General features: G+C 38.8%; 1 protein-coding gene across 8 annotated transcripts in view; it reads left to right on the top strand.

Moving 5' to 3' along the window:
* STOX2 (storkhead box 2) overlaps positions 1 to 16322 on the top strand; it is a 133368-nt gene that overhangs the window by 104880 nt on the left and 12166 nt on the right. For all 8 annotated transcript variants that reach the window (XR_014552139.1, XR_014552140.1, XR_014552141.1 and 5 more), the window contains exons 2-3: positions 3730 to 3882; positions 13617 to 15888. Coding sequence is in view for 3 of the 8 variants with exons in the window: in XM_083631072.1 (XP_083487198.1) it covers positions 3730 to 3882; positions 13617 to 15888 (2425 nt within the window). In the remaining 5 variants the exon portion in view is untranslated. The remainder of the gene's footprint in view (positions 1 to 3729; positions 3883 to 13616; positions 15889 to 16322) is intronic.

Below are 16322 nucleotides of genomic sequence, written 5' to 3'. Positions count from 1 at the left end.
TTTGTAAGTGTATGAATTTTTAAAAAACTGACAAAGTGTTACTAAAACAGAGCAAAAGGTAGCATTATATAAGAAATAATTTATTTCCATAAAAATGGAAGATATGTGAAATTTAATTTGAAGTCAGGATACCATTTTAACTTACCAGCCAAAATATTATAAAATAGTATGGCACTATAGCTAATGCAGGATATGCCTCAGTTATGAGAGCTTGGGCTCTTTCTGGAATGACTACTTCCCATCTTAAAAAAAGAGGAAAATTTTAATTTGCTTTAGAATGAAGAAGGTAATGTTATTAATAGGAACCTAGAAGGTGAATACTTTCAGTTTAATACCACATGAAAATGCATTTATCATATTTTTTATTTTTTTTAAATAGCTATGGGCTATTTAAAAATACTGCACTGGTCCATCCTGCTCACAATTTGGTGCTCTGACTACTAATGGTTCTCCTGGGTTTCAGATAGGAATCTTTCCCAGCTATACCTGGACATGCTAATGATTGAACCTAGAACTTTTTGCACCCAAAATATGTGTTTTACCACTGAGATAAGACTTTCCCATTTCATGAGAGAGAGAGAGAGAGAGAGAGAGAGAGAGGGAGAAAGCAAGCAAGCAAGCAAGTTGCTGTTTAGTATTGAGTTGTCCTATGAAATGAAAACTTTTCCACCAAATCAAAGCTTTTTTTCATAGAGTGGGTACATCTGATGTATTTCATACTATCACTAAACAATTGACTAATGGACACTTATCAAATAGTTTGGTTATCCAAAGGAGCTCACAGAGATGTCCTCCATCACCCCTTATCTCTTCAGTTTCCACAAAGTCCTGCCAGTAGCAAGAAAGGATAAGATAAATGGGATGGGACATGAATGAAACACTTGCTGTTGTGACAAACAGAACTGTGTGCCCCTGATAGTAGCACCCAAATTACTCTGCATGCAATCATTCTATATTATAAACAAATTTATTGGGGGGTGGAAATGATGCATAATTGGGTTGTATTCTGTGAACTATATTCTGTGGTTAAATTTGTTCTGAACAGGACCCTTCCTTGAGAGAAGATATAGGAGATGCTTGCAGTCTTTTTCAAACTTAAGTCTGTTGGACTACACTTCCCATCATCCACTGACCACTGGTCCTGCTAGTTAGGGATGATGGGAGTTGTAGTTCAAGTTTGAGAAATACTGTTAGAGGAAATGGGTGGAAAGTATATGCTGAGAATCTAACTGGATATTTCGAATAACATTCTCCTTAAGAACCCATTCATTATTATCCATTTTTTATCACTTAGAAAACTTTCTTATTAAATTATTATTTTTTGGTGTTTTTTTTTGCAGTTTTTTATGTAGCCATCTGCAAGAAGCATCTTCTCTACTCAAGCAAATTCTGTTTGGTAGCCATTTTCAGGTTGTTTTCTTAGTATGATAAGAAAGTAACAGGGACCAGCTTTGCTTTTTTTCAGTTGACTGTTGTTCCTTTCAGTTAGTAGTAGTGGTGATAAAACCAATTGTTGGGCATTTAAACAAACTGGACAGTCAAATTGCAAAAGCACTCCCCCCCCCACCCACAGCTTGCCCTTTAATTTGGAGCATAAACATTGGAAAGTTGAGTGTGGTAATTTAATTTTGAAGGAGAGCTGCTTTAAGTGAGCATCAGCCCAAGTTAATGGGAGCCATATGGTTGATTCCCCCTGCCTCCATGCTCCGTAAGACTTGTGGTATTCAGAAGAAATAAGCTACCCAACTTTTTATTAAGAAGAAAAATGCACTTTAAAATTGATCTGAAATAATGTAGAAGATAAGTGTTAGCAAATATTATTTTTAAGAGTATGATAAAACATGGCAAATTAGTACCTCTGAAGGTGAGATGAAGAGGAGCTGTCACAGGTTCTCTGTAAGCTCTACAAAAATATTTGAGATGAGGAGCCACAAAATGTCTCATAGATATCTGTAGAGTGCCTATTGTATTAACTGTGTCAGCAGGGAAAATAAATGAGAATTCCCCTGTCATGATAAACAAGAACTAAAAAATATTTTAAGAATTAAAAAGGAGTGGCTTATGTTATGCTTTTAAAAGGCAGTCAGCCCATGCAAATATTTATTCATTGTTTAGCTTGACTTTATAATAAGTTGTGTAGAGTCGAAACATTAGTAGAGTTTTCAGGTATGCAGAAGCATTCAGAAGCAATTTGTTTAGTAATAGTAAATGATTTAAATAGAAAATAATAGCTGCATCCTAAGTCATACCACTGAATGCAGTGGCCACAATCCAGTGCAGTGGTATGTTGGTGGCTGTTTCGTGTATTTAACATGCCCAAGACCTGGTGTTGTGTTGCTGCAACTATTTAACACAAAATCTAGTAAAGTTATACACCTTTGAACACCCTGAAATCATCGGGCTTAAGTGCATTTAGAGCATTTTGTCCCATGCACTTATAATCATAAGCACAGCTTCAGTCCAGCAGAGAGCATGTAGACCAGCTGGGCCTCCACATGGGAGCCTCTGTTGAAGGTGAAATTCTTGATAACCAGATGTTTGTTCAGAAAGGGACAATAAGAGAGGCTGAGTCCATACCCCTGCTCTCCAACTAAAACAGCTGATGGGAGGGTTTCATTTTTAAAAAATGGGTTCCACATGTGCAATTTCAGGCAGGGGAATTGCATACACTTCACTGCATGTGACTTCTCCTTCAGCTAGAGAAATGGAGGTGTAGATAAATGAAACAAAGATAATCAATTGCATGAATCTAAAATCCTTTCTCATAACGACCGACTTTAATATTGCTTTAAAGTAAACAAGAAAGACCTTGCACTTACAATCAATGCAATGCCGTGTGTAAAACAAATTCTCTTATTAGCCTTTGTATTTTTGTAAATTTGAAGCCCCTCATTACTTGAAAGATGTACTCATGGTTTACCATTCCTCCCCCCCCTTCATTCCTCCCCCCCACCCCTCCTCATCTCAAATTAAATTGTTGTCTTTATGAACCCCTGCTAGTGATGCTGATGCAAATTCACCACCTCAATGAGAATTAGGCTTGAAATAGTAGGTAAAGGGCAGACTTTGAAACGTCATGCATATGGGATTTGTGTCCTTTATAATCACTTATCACAGGGAACGGTTCCATATTTTTTCAATGCGGTATTTATATTGCTCTTTAAAAAATTCACTGATTTTACACAGATTTTTAAAGAAGATGACGAAGGGGTAAAAATTGGGGAAACGACCTAATAAGGTCAAATACAGATGCCAAAAACTTCCATCAGATTTCTCTGTCAGCTTCTTCATTCTTGACTGACAGTCCTCTCAATACTTGTGGTTTCATTCTACTAAAATGAGTAGTTAATGTTAGCCCTCTGCTAGAGTTTTTTTAATAGAATTGTCGAGCAATTTGCTTAAAGATAGAGAGCAGGGGGTTTTTTTATATAGAAAAATGAAGGCTGCCTGTTCCTAAAGATTTTTTTTTGTAGCCTTTCATGTCACCACACTCCTGAAGACTTGTACATTTTAACCCCCTCACCACCACCCCTATTAAACCAGACTTTTGGGATTGATATGTTTTAATAATGTCAATTCTGTTGTGAAAATAGTCTAGGGTTGTTGTTGTTTTAATGTTCTCTGTTCTTCTATTGTCCAGGTTTTATTCCAAAACTACGTTGGAAATATCTGTGTCTATATAGTCAGCTTGCTTTGAGGATATTTAAGCAAAATATTTTCTCTCTGCAGGTGATGTATCGCCCATCAGTATGTCTCCCATCAGTCAATCACAGTTTATCCCACTTGGGGAAATCCTTTGCTTGGCCATTTCTGCAATGAACTCAGCACGAAAACAAGTCACGCAAGAAGCGCTAATGGAACACCTAACAACCTGTTTCCCAGGTAAAATACATGCTAATGTATCTGTGCTCACATTGACCCAGATTTTCTTTTCCTTATTTTTAAACAAAGCATTTCAAATGACCTGTAAAAGTTTTACAAGCTTGCTGTTTTGAAATGATGTATATTCAGGTTATTTCACTTGCTTTTCTTGTTATATTGAATCAGGGCTTGTCTGTCACCTCATTCTCAATTATATGTGCATGGAAAGGATTTTCTTTCTAAATAGATGTGAGTGTGGATTTTAAAGTATGTTTCAAATACTTCCTTCATCTTCTCTAAAAAGAGTTCAAAATATTAGAGAATTAAAAATGCTGGGGGGGGGGTTGGGGTTGTTTTTTTTTTAGGGGTGGGTGTTGGGAAGTTGACATGCAGCCTGATCCTGTTTTTGCAGAAGTAAATTCTACTTAGTTCAGTGGGGTTTACTCTGAAGTAACTTTGCATAGGATTGTAGCTGCATTCTGTAGCAGAGTTCTTTTATTGCTCTTCACGTGTGGCTTTATTTATAAGGTGAGTTGCCAGTGTTCTCAGAAGACTGTGAAATTAATGATCCATGTTGGAGGTGGAAAGGCGGTGGAGAGGGCACATAAAGTTCACGTTACTTTCTTTTTTTTTAAAAAAAAATATTTATTGAAATTTTACAGACAAAAGAGAATTACAGAATAAGAAAAGAAAAAGAAGAATAAAAAGAAAAAAGATACAAAAATGCAAAGAAAAATACAAAATACATAAGGAAATAAAAAACAATTAAAAAACAAATCAATCTTTTCGTATCTTATATTTCAATTACTTGTTTCCTGACCTCCTCACACCTCCCAGTTCACATGGTTAATTCAGCAAATCCTTTCCCTCTTTGTATTTATCTTAATTCTATATCTTAACATATTATAACTTTGTATTTCATTTAATTATCAGTCCATTTTTACATATTCTTTTTAACCTTATTGCTAAAGCCACTTCATTTCAATCCAACATCATTTTAGCATTCATTAATTTTACAATGTTTCTGCAAATAGTCTTTAAACTTCTTCCAATCTTCTTCCACCAACTCTTCTCCCTGGTCTCGGATTCTGCCAGTCATTTCCGCCAATTCCATATAGTCTATCACTTTCATCTGCCATTCTTCCAAGGTGGGTAGATCTTGTGTCTTCCAATACTTTGCGATGAGAATTCTTGCTGCTGTTGTTGCGTACATAAAGAAAGTTCTGTCCTTCTTTGGCACCAATTGGCCGACCATGCCCAGGAGAAAGGCCTCTGGTTTCTTCAGGAAGGTATATTTAAATACCTTTTTCATTTCATTATAGATCATCTCCCAGAAAGCCTTAATCCTTGGGCACGTCCACCAAAGGTGAAAGAATGTACCTTCATTTTCTTTACATTTCCAACACTTATTATCAGGCAAATGATATATTTTTGCAAGCTTGACTGGTGTCATGTACCACCTATATATCATTTTCATAATATTCTCTCTTAAGGGATTACATGCCGTAAATTTCATACCGGTGGTCCACAACTGTTCCCAGTCAGCAAACATAATGTTATGACCAATATCTTGTGCCCATTTAATCATTGCAGATTTAACCGTTTCATCCTGCGTGTTCCATTTTAACAGCAAGTTATACATTCTTGAAAGTATCTTAGTTTTGGGATTTAACAGTTCTGTTTCCAGTTTTGATTTTTCCACCTGGAAGCCAATTTTTTTGTCCAAATTATAGGCCTCTCTTATTTGATAATAATGAAGCCAGTCTCGCACTTTATCTTTTAATTTCTCAAAACTCTGCAATTTCAATTTCTCTCCTTCTTGTTCCAATATTTCCCAATATTTCGGCCATTTGGCCTCCATATTGAGCTTTTTCTGAGCCTTCGCTTCCATTGGTGACAGCCACCTTGGGGTTTTATTTTCCAATAAGTCTTTGTATCTCATCCAGACATTGAACAATGCTTTCCTGACAATATGGTTTTTAAATGCTTCATGTGCTTTAACCTTGTCGTACCACAAATATGCATGCCACCCAAAAACATTATTAAAACCTTCCAAATCCAAAATGTCTGTGTTCTCAAGAAGCAGCCAGTCTTTCAACCAGCAGAATGCTGCTGATTCATAGTAAAGTTTAAGGTCTGGCAGGGCAAATCCGCCTCTTTCCTTTGCATCAGTTAATATTTTAAATTTTATTCTGGGCTTCTTGCCCTGCCAGACAAATCTAGAAATGTCTCTCTGCCATTTCTTGAAACAGTCCATCTTGTCCAAAATTTGCAATGATTGAAACAGAAATAACATTTTTGGCAATACATTCATCTTTGTAGCCACGTTACTTTCTAGCATAGTATATCTCAATGTTTTCTGCATGACAACTTGGTGTGCTACAGTAAGGGCCAAAAGACTGAAATCCCGAAGAAAGGAACACTTCCACTAGACAGTTGAGATTTAAAATATTTCAGATGACTAATTTGAATTTATACACATCAGTACAGTACTTTGCTTATCAGCCGAAAATATACCCCAGAAGAGATTTCTTAACCTATTAGCATATTCTGTAGGCTGCACTTGCAATGGACTCTAAGACAAATTAACAACAGTCCCTTATGCTACAATCCTATACGCATTTACCTGGGAGAAAGCCCTGTTGAACTCAGCATGACTTGCTTCTGAGCAGACATTATTATTATCGTCATTATTATTAAAGATTCCTTTTGGGGATTAACCCTCCTGAGGTAATGCCAAAGGATCTCACCCTTTCTTTCTTTCTTTTTTATGGATATTTTGAAAAGAACCCAGTGATCTGCAAATACACATCTTTATTAGTATGACTTACTAGTATCATCTAGTGAGGACCAAGAGTGGAAAATTAGCTGTTTTGTTATATCAAATAGAATATTCATGGGATCTCACTTTTTCAATCAAAATTTGGGTATTTTTATTGAACTTGATTTTACAAAGTAAGTGTTTGCGAAAGTTTTACTCTCCTGAAAGGGAAATTAAATTTGTCCAATTTTCTCTAGCCCTATAATATTATTGGAGGGGTGTGTTCTCCACTTTTGTGGAATGATTTGATTTCCAAAACATTGATTTCTTTAGTATTTTCCTGTAAAGCATAATCCTCTGTGAATAGTAACTGCTCATTTAAATTCTCTGTCTGTCCTTCAGTTCATCTTTGCTTTTCAAATCTTCTTCCTCCCCCCACCATCTTATTCTTTTCCATATTTAATAGTTGAGCTTCCACAACTAGGTGGGCAGAGCTTGCTGATACAGCTTTTTAAGAGCAGATCTGGACATAGTCAGAAATGCAATAGTGCTTCTAATTCTTTTATTCTCTGATCTCACCCACACAAAAGTCTATGAATAGAGATCTTATAGAATAGGTGGAATAACCGGGAGTGCCAATTCATGCAGGTTGCAAACCACCTACTTAACCCAACTAATAAATAATTTCTTCCAACTGTTGGCTCTTTCCTTGGTTTTTGTTCCTAGCACATGGAAGCTCATGCACAGCTGCCAGCTTGTCTGTATGTATATAAAAGTTAAAAGTATACTCATTTTGTAATCCACAAACCTCTCCAATGACTAAATTTCTCTACTCCGTTTCAAGTAAGACAATTTCAGCATGTGATATTTAAGTTAATATATCATCAACATGAAAAGCAATCCCATGGATTACCGCTTCCAGTTCAGCGAGAGGATACAGATCTAAAAATAAAATAAAAAGAGCAAGAAAATATATATCTGTAGGATTTGTACCAGCTAGAGCTAGACAATGTAGTTTCATGCCAACAGCTAACAGAATGAACACATGTAAGAGATTTGGGTTGGACATTTTCTAAAAATCTGAATTTTGTAGGATTGACAGAAGATGCCAAATTCTTTTGAAGACATGGACCAGTCAGTATTACCTAAGTTGGCAAAAAGACAGGGCTTGTAAAAAGCCAATCAAGGAAAGTTATCTTAATAAGAAATTTCCATCATGCTGATACAAACTAAGTTGGGCAACTAATTTCTGCCTAGTAAGAAATGGAGAAAACCCGGGGGACAGGCAGACCATGTCCAAACACTTCTCAGAATGGCTTGTTATATGAAAAATGTGTTTCTGGCCCTCCCTGCAAATATAGCAAGAGTAAGAAAAATAGCAATAATGTTAAAAGAGAGAATGTTAAAGAATAATACTTTGGAATCAATTAAAATGATGCTGTACGATGAGAATAGATCAAGCAAACATATCATTCCATAGTGTCCTGTGAGAAGCTGTGGACAGATGGTTTTTGTGGCTACCGGACCCTTTATTCTTAGAACTGTTTCATATTATAGGCCTTTTGTGGTGGTTACATAAACATTTTCATACCACTGCTGTTTTGTTTCCATCACAGATTGCAGATGTTATTACTGGTGATAACTGAGTCCTTTCATATTATTTTTATTTTTGTTGTGTTTCTCTCCCCCCCCCCCCTTTTATGTAAACCACCCACAGAATCTTTACTGAAGGATGGTATTCAAAATACTTGAAAGTAAGAATAGATCACCTCTATAGTCATCAGAATTGCTAATAACTGCTCTGGCATTTGCTTGTGAAAACCGGTACCAACCCACAGCCCATCTGGTTCAAAAACTGGTTGCCCATCTAAAGCTGCACTTATCAAACTGCTTCTGCTACTTTGCTGCTTTTTACACAACTCTTTAAGGTTGAGTAATTTCAAAGCCCACAGCCTTAGAAGAAAAATGTGCTTCCTCAATGCAGGTTTTTACATTGCAACATAGCCACCTAGTTTGCTGAGCAACAGAGCAGGTACAAATCTGGGTCATGGCTATATCAGAAATAAGGTATACTAATTATTTATAACCTCACATTGCAAGCACTGTACATCTTAAACTAGTATATCATGAGCAAAGGATGGTTTTTTTCCTACCCCTTGTTAAGCCACAATGACAGTTTGGGGATGGGGAATCATTTTAGAAGCTTTAGTACAGTATTTGGAATTTGCTTTTCATAAATCTGTATTCATAGTGAATAAACACCAATTCCAGTTGAACATGCCTCCTTTATTGTTATACCTTAGGGTTAGCTTTATTTAAAAGGAAGGGAGAGGGAACATGTTATTACTTCATTAACCAAAGCATTTAAGTGGTTGTTATTATTATTATTAGGGACGCGGGTGGCGCTGTGGGTTAAACCACAGAGCCTAGGACTTGCCGATCAGAAGGTCGGCAGTTCGAATCCCCGCAACAGGGTGAGCTCCCGTTGCTCGGTCCCTGCTCCTGCCAACCTAGCAGTTCGAAAGCATGTCAAAGTGCAAGTAGATAAATAGCTACCGCTCCGGCGGGAAGCTAAACGGCGTTTCCGTGCGCTGCTCTGGTTCGCCATAAGCGGCTTAGTCATGCTGGCCACAGGACCCGGAAGCTGTACGCAGGCTCCCTCGGCCAATAAAACGAGATGAGCGCCACAACCCCAGAGTTGGTCACGACTGGACCTAATGGTCAGGGGTCCCTTTACCTTTACTTTATTATTATTATTATTACTACACAGTACTGTCTATTTACTGAAAGATAAGATTATGAGCCTATGGGCATGCACCATCTAACAGACATGATACAAAAGGAAAACAAGATGGGAAGGCAAGAAAGCATTTGAGTATTCTGCATCTTCTCCGGCCAGTGGATGGGGCCAAGCTGATCTCTTCCTTGCTGTGATGTTCTTCCTATGAAGCAAGGCATGCAGCCTCCCAGTAACCTTAGGAGAACATCCTTTCAGCTCTGCGCTCCCAGCTGGAGCAGAGTGTTCTTCCGTGCAGGAAGTGAAGAAGCAATGACGCTGCAACTGTTCCTTTTCTGGCTGTTGGATACGGCCAGGTTGGCCTCCACTTGTCATGCTTATCCTCATATATAGAGGAAAGAGAGATTCCACAAATCTCTTGGCAGAGCTTGACTATAATGATGAATGTAAAACAATTCTTCCTAATAGGCAAACACGGTGAATGCCTATTATCTTATTAAAAGAAATCGTTTTATGTAAAGTTATGTTCAATATTTGTTGGAAGGCAGATTGAATAATGCTCCCTGAGCCCAAGCTAGGGAAGGCAAATGGAATAGGTGCCAGTCATTAGAATGCAGCAACAAAAGGGAAGACGTTTTGGCCGTTTTCACTGTCAAGGTAGCTACAAAATTAGCATAATGTATGGGACTATCTAGGCACGGTAAACTGAAATGCAGTATAACTATTAATGCTGCTGTTACCTTGAGAAGTGAGGAAGTCACTTTCTGACAGCTGCCATGCTTCATTGTGGCCTCTTTCTAAAACTAGGATTCCTATACATTTCCTTTCTAAATTGCATCCAATTTACACACAGCAGCTTGAAATGTGTCTTACATTTAACTGGGTTCACCTTAGGTCAGCCTTCTTTTGTGGCCAGCAAACAAGACATAATCTTCTGTCTGGAAGCTCAGTGGAGGGCACAGCACACTTTCTTGAGATGTGGAAAATGTACATGTCTGATGATTCAGTGTCCAGACAGATTTTGCTTTTGAATTATTAAAGCACTACATAATCTTAAATAACACTACTGCTGTCAGGCAGTATTTTAAATTCCGGTTTCGCTGTGTTTTATTTATTTTTTATCATTGAAAGAATTTACTGGTGAAGTGTAGGAATAAGGTAGCTTTTGAAGATGAACTAGACATACAAATATATTTTAACAGAAGTTTCTCTAATCTGATTGCTAGTCATGGTAGTAACATGAATTTTGTGTGATCTTTAGGGTGCATTTAACCTATAAAGTTTTCTCTAACTTTAAAATGGGTATAATATAAGGCAATGGTTATAGGGTTCATGTGAATTAATTATTTTGCCAGTATGGAAGAGATAGACCTTCAGGTTGCAGGACCCTCTAAAATAGGGGTTTTGATTAATTGTAACCCTCAGATTCCCAGCTTCTTCTTTTTTAAAGAGCAGGTTTCTAACATTTTTAGAGCGTGAGATGTGAGGCAGAATGTACAGAAAGCTTCTCATTTTGTGCGAGAAATTAGCCTGCTCCTGACTGTCAGTATTTTACTTTGAACCCACCCACCTGTGGGGGCGGGGAAGAGAATGGGGTAGCCCTGGAAATTCTTCTCCTACCAAAAAAATCATTTGGATACCTATGCATGTGAGGGAGAAGTGCCCTTGGGGAGAGAGACAGAGAGAGAAGTGTATGAGTTCTCTGTGGGGGGACAGACGGACCTATGCATATACAGTATGTGTAGTCAGTGAAAGGGAGATGTGTTATTATTAAAGGTAGGTAGGTAGGTATGAATATGCGGTCTGCATTTATGTGTGGTTCGTGGGAGACACAGGGAGATGTTTATGTGGTGTGTGTGTGTGTGTGTGTGAGAGAGAGAGAGAGAGAGAGAGAGAGAGAGAGAGAGAGAGAGAGAGATGCACGTATGTCTGTGGGAGAGTAAGAGAACTAACGTTGTCGCTGCCTTGTATATTTTTCCTGAAGTGGTGGGGGAGAAAACAATTTTGTGTGATCTCCACAATCGGTACCAACAGGACATAGCTGAGTTCCCATGGTAAGCCTGAGGTTTTTGGGGTGGGAGGAGGAATCAGCAATGACTGTGCTCTCTCTAATGTTTCGTTACGCTAGGCCCCTTATGGCTGCTGCTTTGTGACTGCTGCCCGCAGCTCTTTCTCAAAATTCAAGGTACTTATGCTGGTCCGAAAAGGTTTGCAACCCCTCCTCTAAAACACAGTGGAAGGTAGCACATTGGGCAAGAGGGTGCAGAGAGAGGGGGAGAATTGGCAGGCCACTGCACTAAAATGGATTGGGCATTTGTAATAAATTGTGAGGCTTGATTAAATTATGCTACTTAATTCTTGTTGTACTGTTAGGTCTTTTGAAGATGTTTCTGCAGGGTACAGAAATGTGGCTTTGAAATGGCATCCTAACATATTTGAGCCACTATGATATAGCGCAATGGTGGTGAACTCCAGCCTATAAGCCTCCTCCCCATTTGACTCAAACCTTGCCTACATGTTCACCACATGACTTCAGGCATGCTAAATTCAAAATGAAAATCGGGAGCGTGCCCTAAGTGCCCTCCCAGTTCTTTCTTTCCAGCCAGTGCTTAAATCCAGCTCTTTTTAAAATTTTTCACCTTTTCCACTCGCCCTCCAGTGACTGAAAAAGGTGACAAATTCAAAAAGTGCTAAGTTTAAATTAAATCTAGAAAGGAATAATGAGTAATGCACTTAGAGTGTGCCTCCACAGCTTGAATTTTTTTCCCCAAAGTATGAAAGCTTTTTCTTTCTTTTTTCAAATAACTGGATTTCTTCTCATGATTGCATGATGACGTTAAGATGGTGTTAAAAATTCTCGCACAGCCTAACACATTTTATAGCAAATTTTCTCACACTGTCACTTTTTCTTGTACTTTTTTCAGACATAAGCAGGAAAGTGATCTAAAAGCCTTCATTATGCATGGGATGGCTGCAGCGCATGCCTTAGGATGTGTGGTGAAACAAGCTTGATTTGTTGTTGTAAGATTATTTTGGAATCCTGGTTTTGGTGGGCGTCGCCCTCCCATTCCCATTACTTTCCAAATCAATAGTGTATTCTATATCCATTCTATATCCATTATGTCTTCTTTGGTAACTAATGGTTTCTTCATGCCTTGTAAGTTTGCTTTAAAAAGTTAACATATGCCTTTAATAGCATAGAAATTTACTGTATTTACTCAAATGTAATGCGCACCTTTTTTGGCCAAATTACGTTGTGAAAATTAGGGTGCGCATTAGATTTGATGGCGCATTTATATTTGCCAGCAAAAACTTTTTTGGTTTCAGGGTTTTGAAATTTGAGGTGTGCGTTAGATTTGATGGCGCATTAGATTGATGTAAATACAGTAATTTGGGTAGCATCTTGTGTTGCAGCTGCACAGTTTCTTTGGCTGCATATTCAGCCATATGGGATGGAAAAGAACAATCTCTTTAAGATATTTTGTTTGTCATCTTCATACTGAATATTCACTGTGAAGCTATTTTATTTGTCTAGCTTTTGCATAAAGCCTCCACGGTTTCTCTAGTCAGCCTGTTGGTTTCTGAATTGGTCTTACAGTTAGCTTTACCTCAAGTTCAAAATCTAATGCCATCTGTGTATTGTGTGAAAAATTTGACATAATCTGACTTTCTCCTGATATTGAAATGACACTTTCTTTTAGATTGAATTCTGCACCTTCAGTTTTCTTAAGATAATAGTTTGCGATATAATCAGGGAAATGTTGATCTGCTTCTTTAAGGTGTATTTCCCTCCCCATGGGCATTTGTTATTAATTTTCTGATATGATTTCTGTATTTAAATACATGTGCAGATACCAAAAACAGCATATTTATTCTTGCCTTGTTTTTGTGTTATATGCAATAACTTGGCTAATTAGGATTTAAATATTTATCAAGGTAAGTGGTGTGTGAGAGAAGAATCCACAATATTTAATAAAGATTTTTAGTTTGGGGCTTGGTGTGGAGGTGTAACTTTGAACCTTAAGGTTCGCCAACACTTTGAAAATAAATAAGGGGATTTTTCCACATTCTGCTAGTGCTTTCCCTTTTTAGTTAATAATTTAGAGACCTCAAGTGCAAGAGATAGGTTAAAAGCAAACATGCTGGAGGATGCTTGACCAAGTTTTGCTTGCTCAGCAGAAACTATCATGTCAAGGATCTGCATACTTTGGGAAGGGTTAAAAGGAACTCATAAATACATTTTGCTGTTGTTTTCAGGTGTTCCAACGCCAAGTCCAGAAATCCTTCGTCATACCTTAAACATGCTGGTACGGGAGAGGAAAATATACCCAACACCAGATGGCTACTTCATTGTGACCCCACAGACTTATTTTATAACACCATCCCTTATTAGAACTAACAGTAAATGGTACCATCTGGATGAGAGGATACCTGACAGGTCTCAGTGTACCTCTCCACAGCAAGGAACTATAACGCCTTCCACCTCGGGCTGCGTCAGAGACCGGACATTACCCAAAAACCACTGCGACTCTTGCCATTGTTGTAGAGAAGACATGCACAGCATGCATGCCTCCACTCTACAGAGGAAATCGGCAAAAGACTGCAAGGACTCCTACTGCCCCCCTTCCATGTGCCAGGTGCCACCCACTGAAAAAAGTAAAAGTACTGTAAATTTTTCGTATAAAACAGAGACACTTACAAAGCCTAAGGATGGAGAAAAGCAGTCTAAGAAATTTGGGCTAAAATTGTTTCGACTAAGCTTCAAAAAGGACAAGACAAAACAACTGGCCAACTTTTCTGCCCAGTTTCCTCCAGAAGAATGGCCTTTGAGGGATGAAGATACCCCTACCACTATACCTAGGGAGGTAGAGATGGAGATTATTAGGCGTATTAACCCAGATCTAACTGTGGAAAATGTCATGAGGCACACTGCACTAATGAAGAAACTTGAAGAAGAAAAAGCTCAACGAAGCAAAGCTGGATCTTCAGCTCACCACAGTGGGAGAAGCAAAAAGAGTAGAAGTCATAGGAAGTCTCATGGGAAATCTCGGTCACATAGCAAAACTCGGGTCTCTAAAGGGGATCCTTCAGAGGGATCCCATTTGGACGTTCCGGGTGAAAGAGAGTATGATTTCTATGATCCCCTCACAAGGTCCCCACGCGAAGGCTGTTTCATAATAGAACACAAGAGGGACAATTTCATTATGCACAGCAGCCCTAACGTTCTTGAATCTCACTTTCCTATGACACCTGAATGGGATGTATCTGGTGAACTAGCCAAAAGGAGAACTGAAATGCCTTTTCCTGAACCTTCAAGGGGAAGCTCCCATTCTAAGGTCCATCGAAGCCACAGCCATACGCAGGACCGAAGATCAAGGAATGAGAGGTCTAATAAAGCCAAGGAGCGGTCTCGATCGATGGATAACTCCAAAGGACCTCTGGGTGCTCCTTCTTTAGGTACACCTGAAGACATAGCTGAAGCTTGCAGTCAAGATGACCAAACAACCAGCCAAACGTACATTGACGATAGCACCTTAAGGCCTTCTCAATCACTCAGTCATCAAAGGGCTCTTATGTCATCTGTAAACTACAAAGAAGTAGTTAAACCTGAAAAGACTGGTGGCAATGCAGAAACTCCCATTTCCTGTAGCCTCTTGGAACAAAGCAAGCCAGCCGAGAATTTGCCCCCGTATAATGAGCTCAACTCCTGTACAACGAAATCAGCAATTGATGATTATTTTCAGTGTAATACTTCTAGTGAAACTGTACTTACTGCTCCTTCACCTTTGGGGAAAAATAAAGAAGACCACGACACAGTGATTTTGACAGAAAGCGTTAAAAAAGTGTCTCCCTCTGAGAGGCAGTCTCAGCACATAGCCAGAGAGCCTGGGGTGCACAAAGAGGAGTCACCTAAAGGGCCAAACAGCAGCGGTGGACCGGTTGCAACTAGCCAAACCCCCGAAGTGATTGCAAATGGCCGACTGGTTCAACACCACAACACGGAATCTAGTAGCCTTGATAAGAGGAAAGAAATATTTAGTAAAGACACACTTTTTAAGCCTCTCCACAGTACCCTGTCTGTGAACAGTTTTCACAAGCCTAGTGTGCCACTACTAAAACCTCATCAAAAGACACCTTCTGATGCATTGCCAGGCAGATGCGACAAACTCGAGCAAGCTATGGTGACCTCAGTAACACAAGTCATACCTGTTTCACAGAGACAGCAAGAAACAGCCGGAAACCAAGAGGCATCCTTTGACTATTACAACGTATCAGATGATGACGATTCTGATGAAGGGACCAATAAGAACACTGAAGAAGAAAAGAACCGGGATGATGTGGGCACTATGCAGTGGCTTCTTGAGCGGGAAAAAGAAAGAGACCTGCAAAGGAAGTTTGAGAAGAATCTGACTCTCCTTGCTCCAAAGGAAACGGAAAACAGCAACAACCAGAGAGCCACACATTCAGCAAGACTGGACAGTATGGACAGCAGCAGCATCACCGTCGATAGTGGGTTCAATTCGCCACGGTAAGATCTTAACATTCATTTACCAAAACCTGTAATATTTTAATCTTAAATTATCGTGTCCTACATACGCATTAAGTATTATGAGGCTGGGCTATTATTCAATGATAGCATTTTATAGCAGGTTTTCTTTGCTAACTTTATGCTGGCTGGTTGGTTACTCTTCCCAAGTCAGGCAGCCACCAGACATTTGTGAGGTTGTTTACACAACTGGGGATAATTGTGATTGTTTCAGAGGATGACTAGGTCAGTATTATTCTACTAAATAATCAACCTTTAAGCTCACAAAGTTAACCAAACTCTTTCTGAATGAACTCCGTCACTGTACCTTCAAGTGGTAAAGGAAGCTTTTATCAGCCGAAAAGGGAGAGCATGAACCCAACAGAGCCAAGCTCTGCTTATACTTTTCCTTAAGGTTTGGCAAAAATGGATGTGAT

The sequence above is a fragment of the Podarcis filfolensis genome (genome assembly GCF_964270895.1).
Source record: "Podarcis filfolensis genome assembly, chromosome: 9".
NCBI lineage: Eukaryota > Metazoa > Chordata > Lepidosauria > Squamata > Lacertidae > Podarcis > Podarcis filfolensis.
Note: the sequence above shows the minus strand (reverse complement) of the source record. Positions and strands in the feature narration are given on the sequence as shown.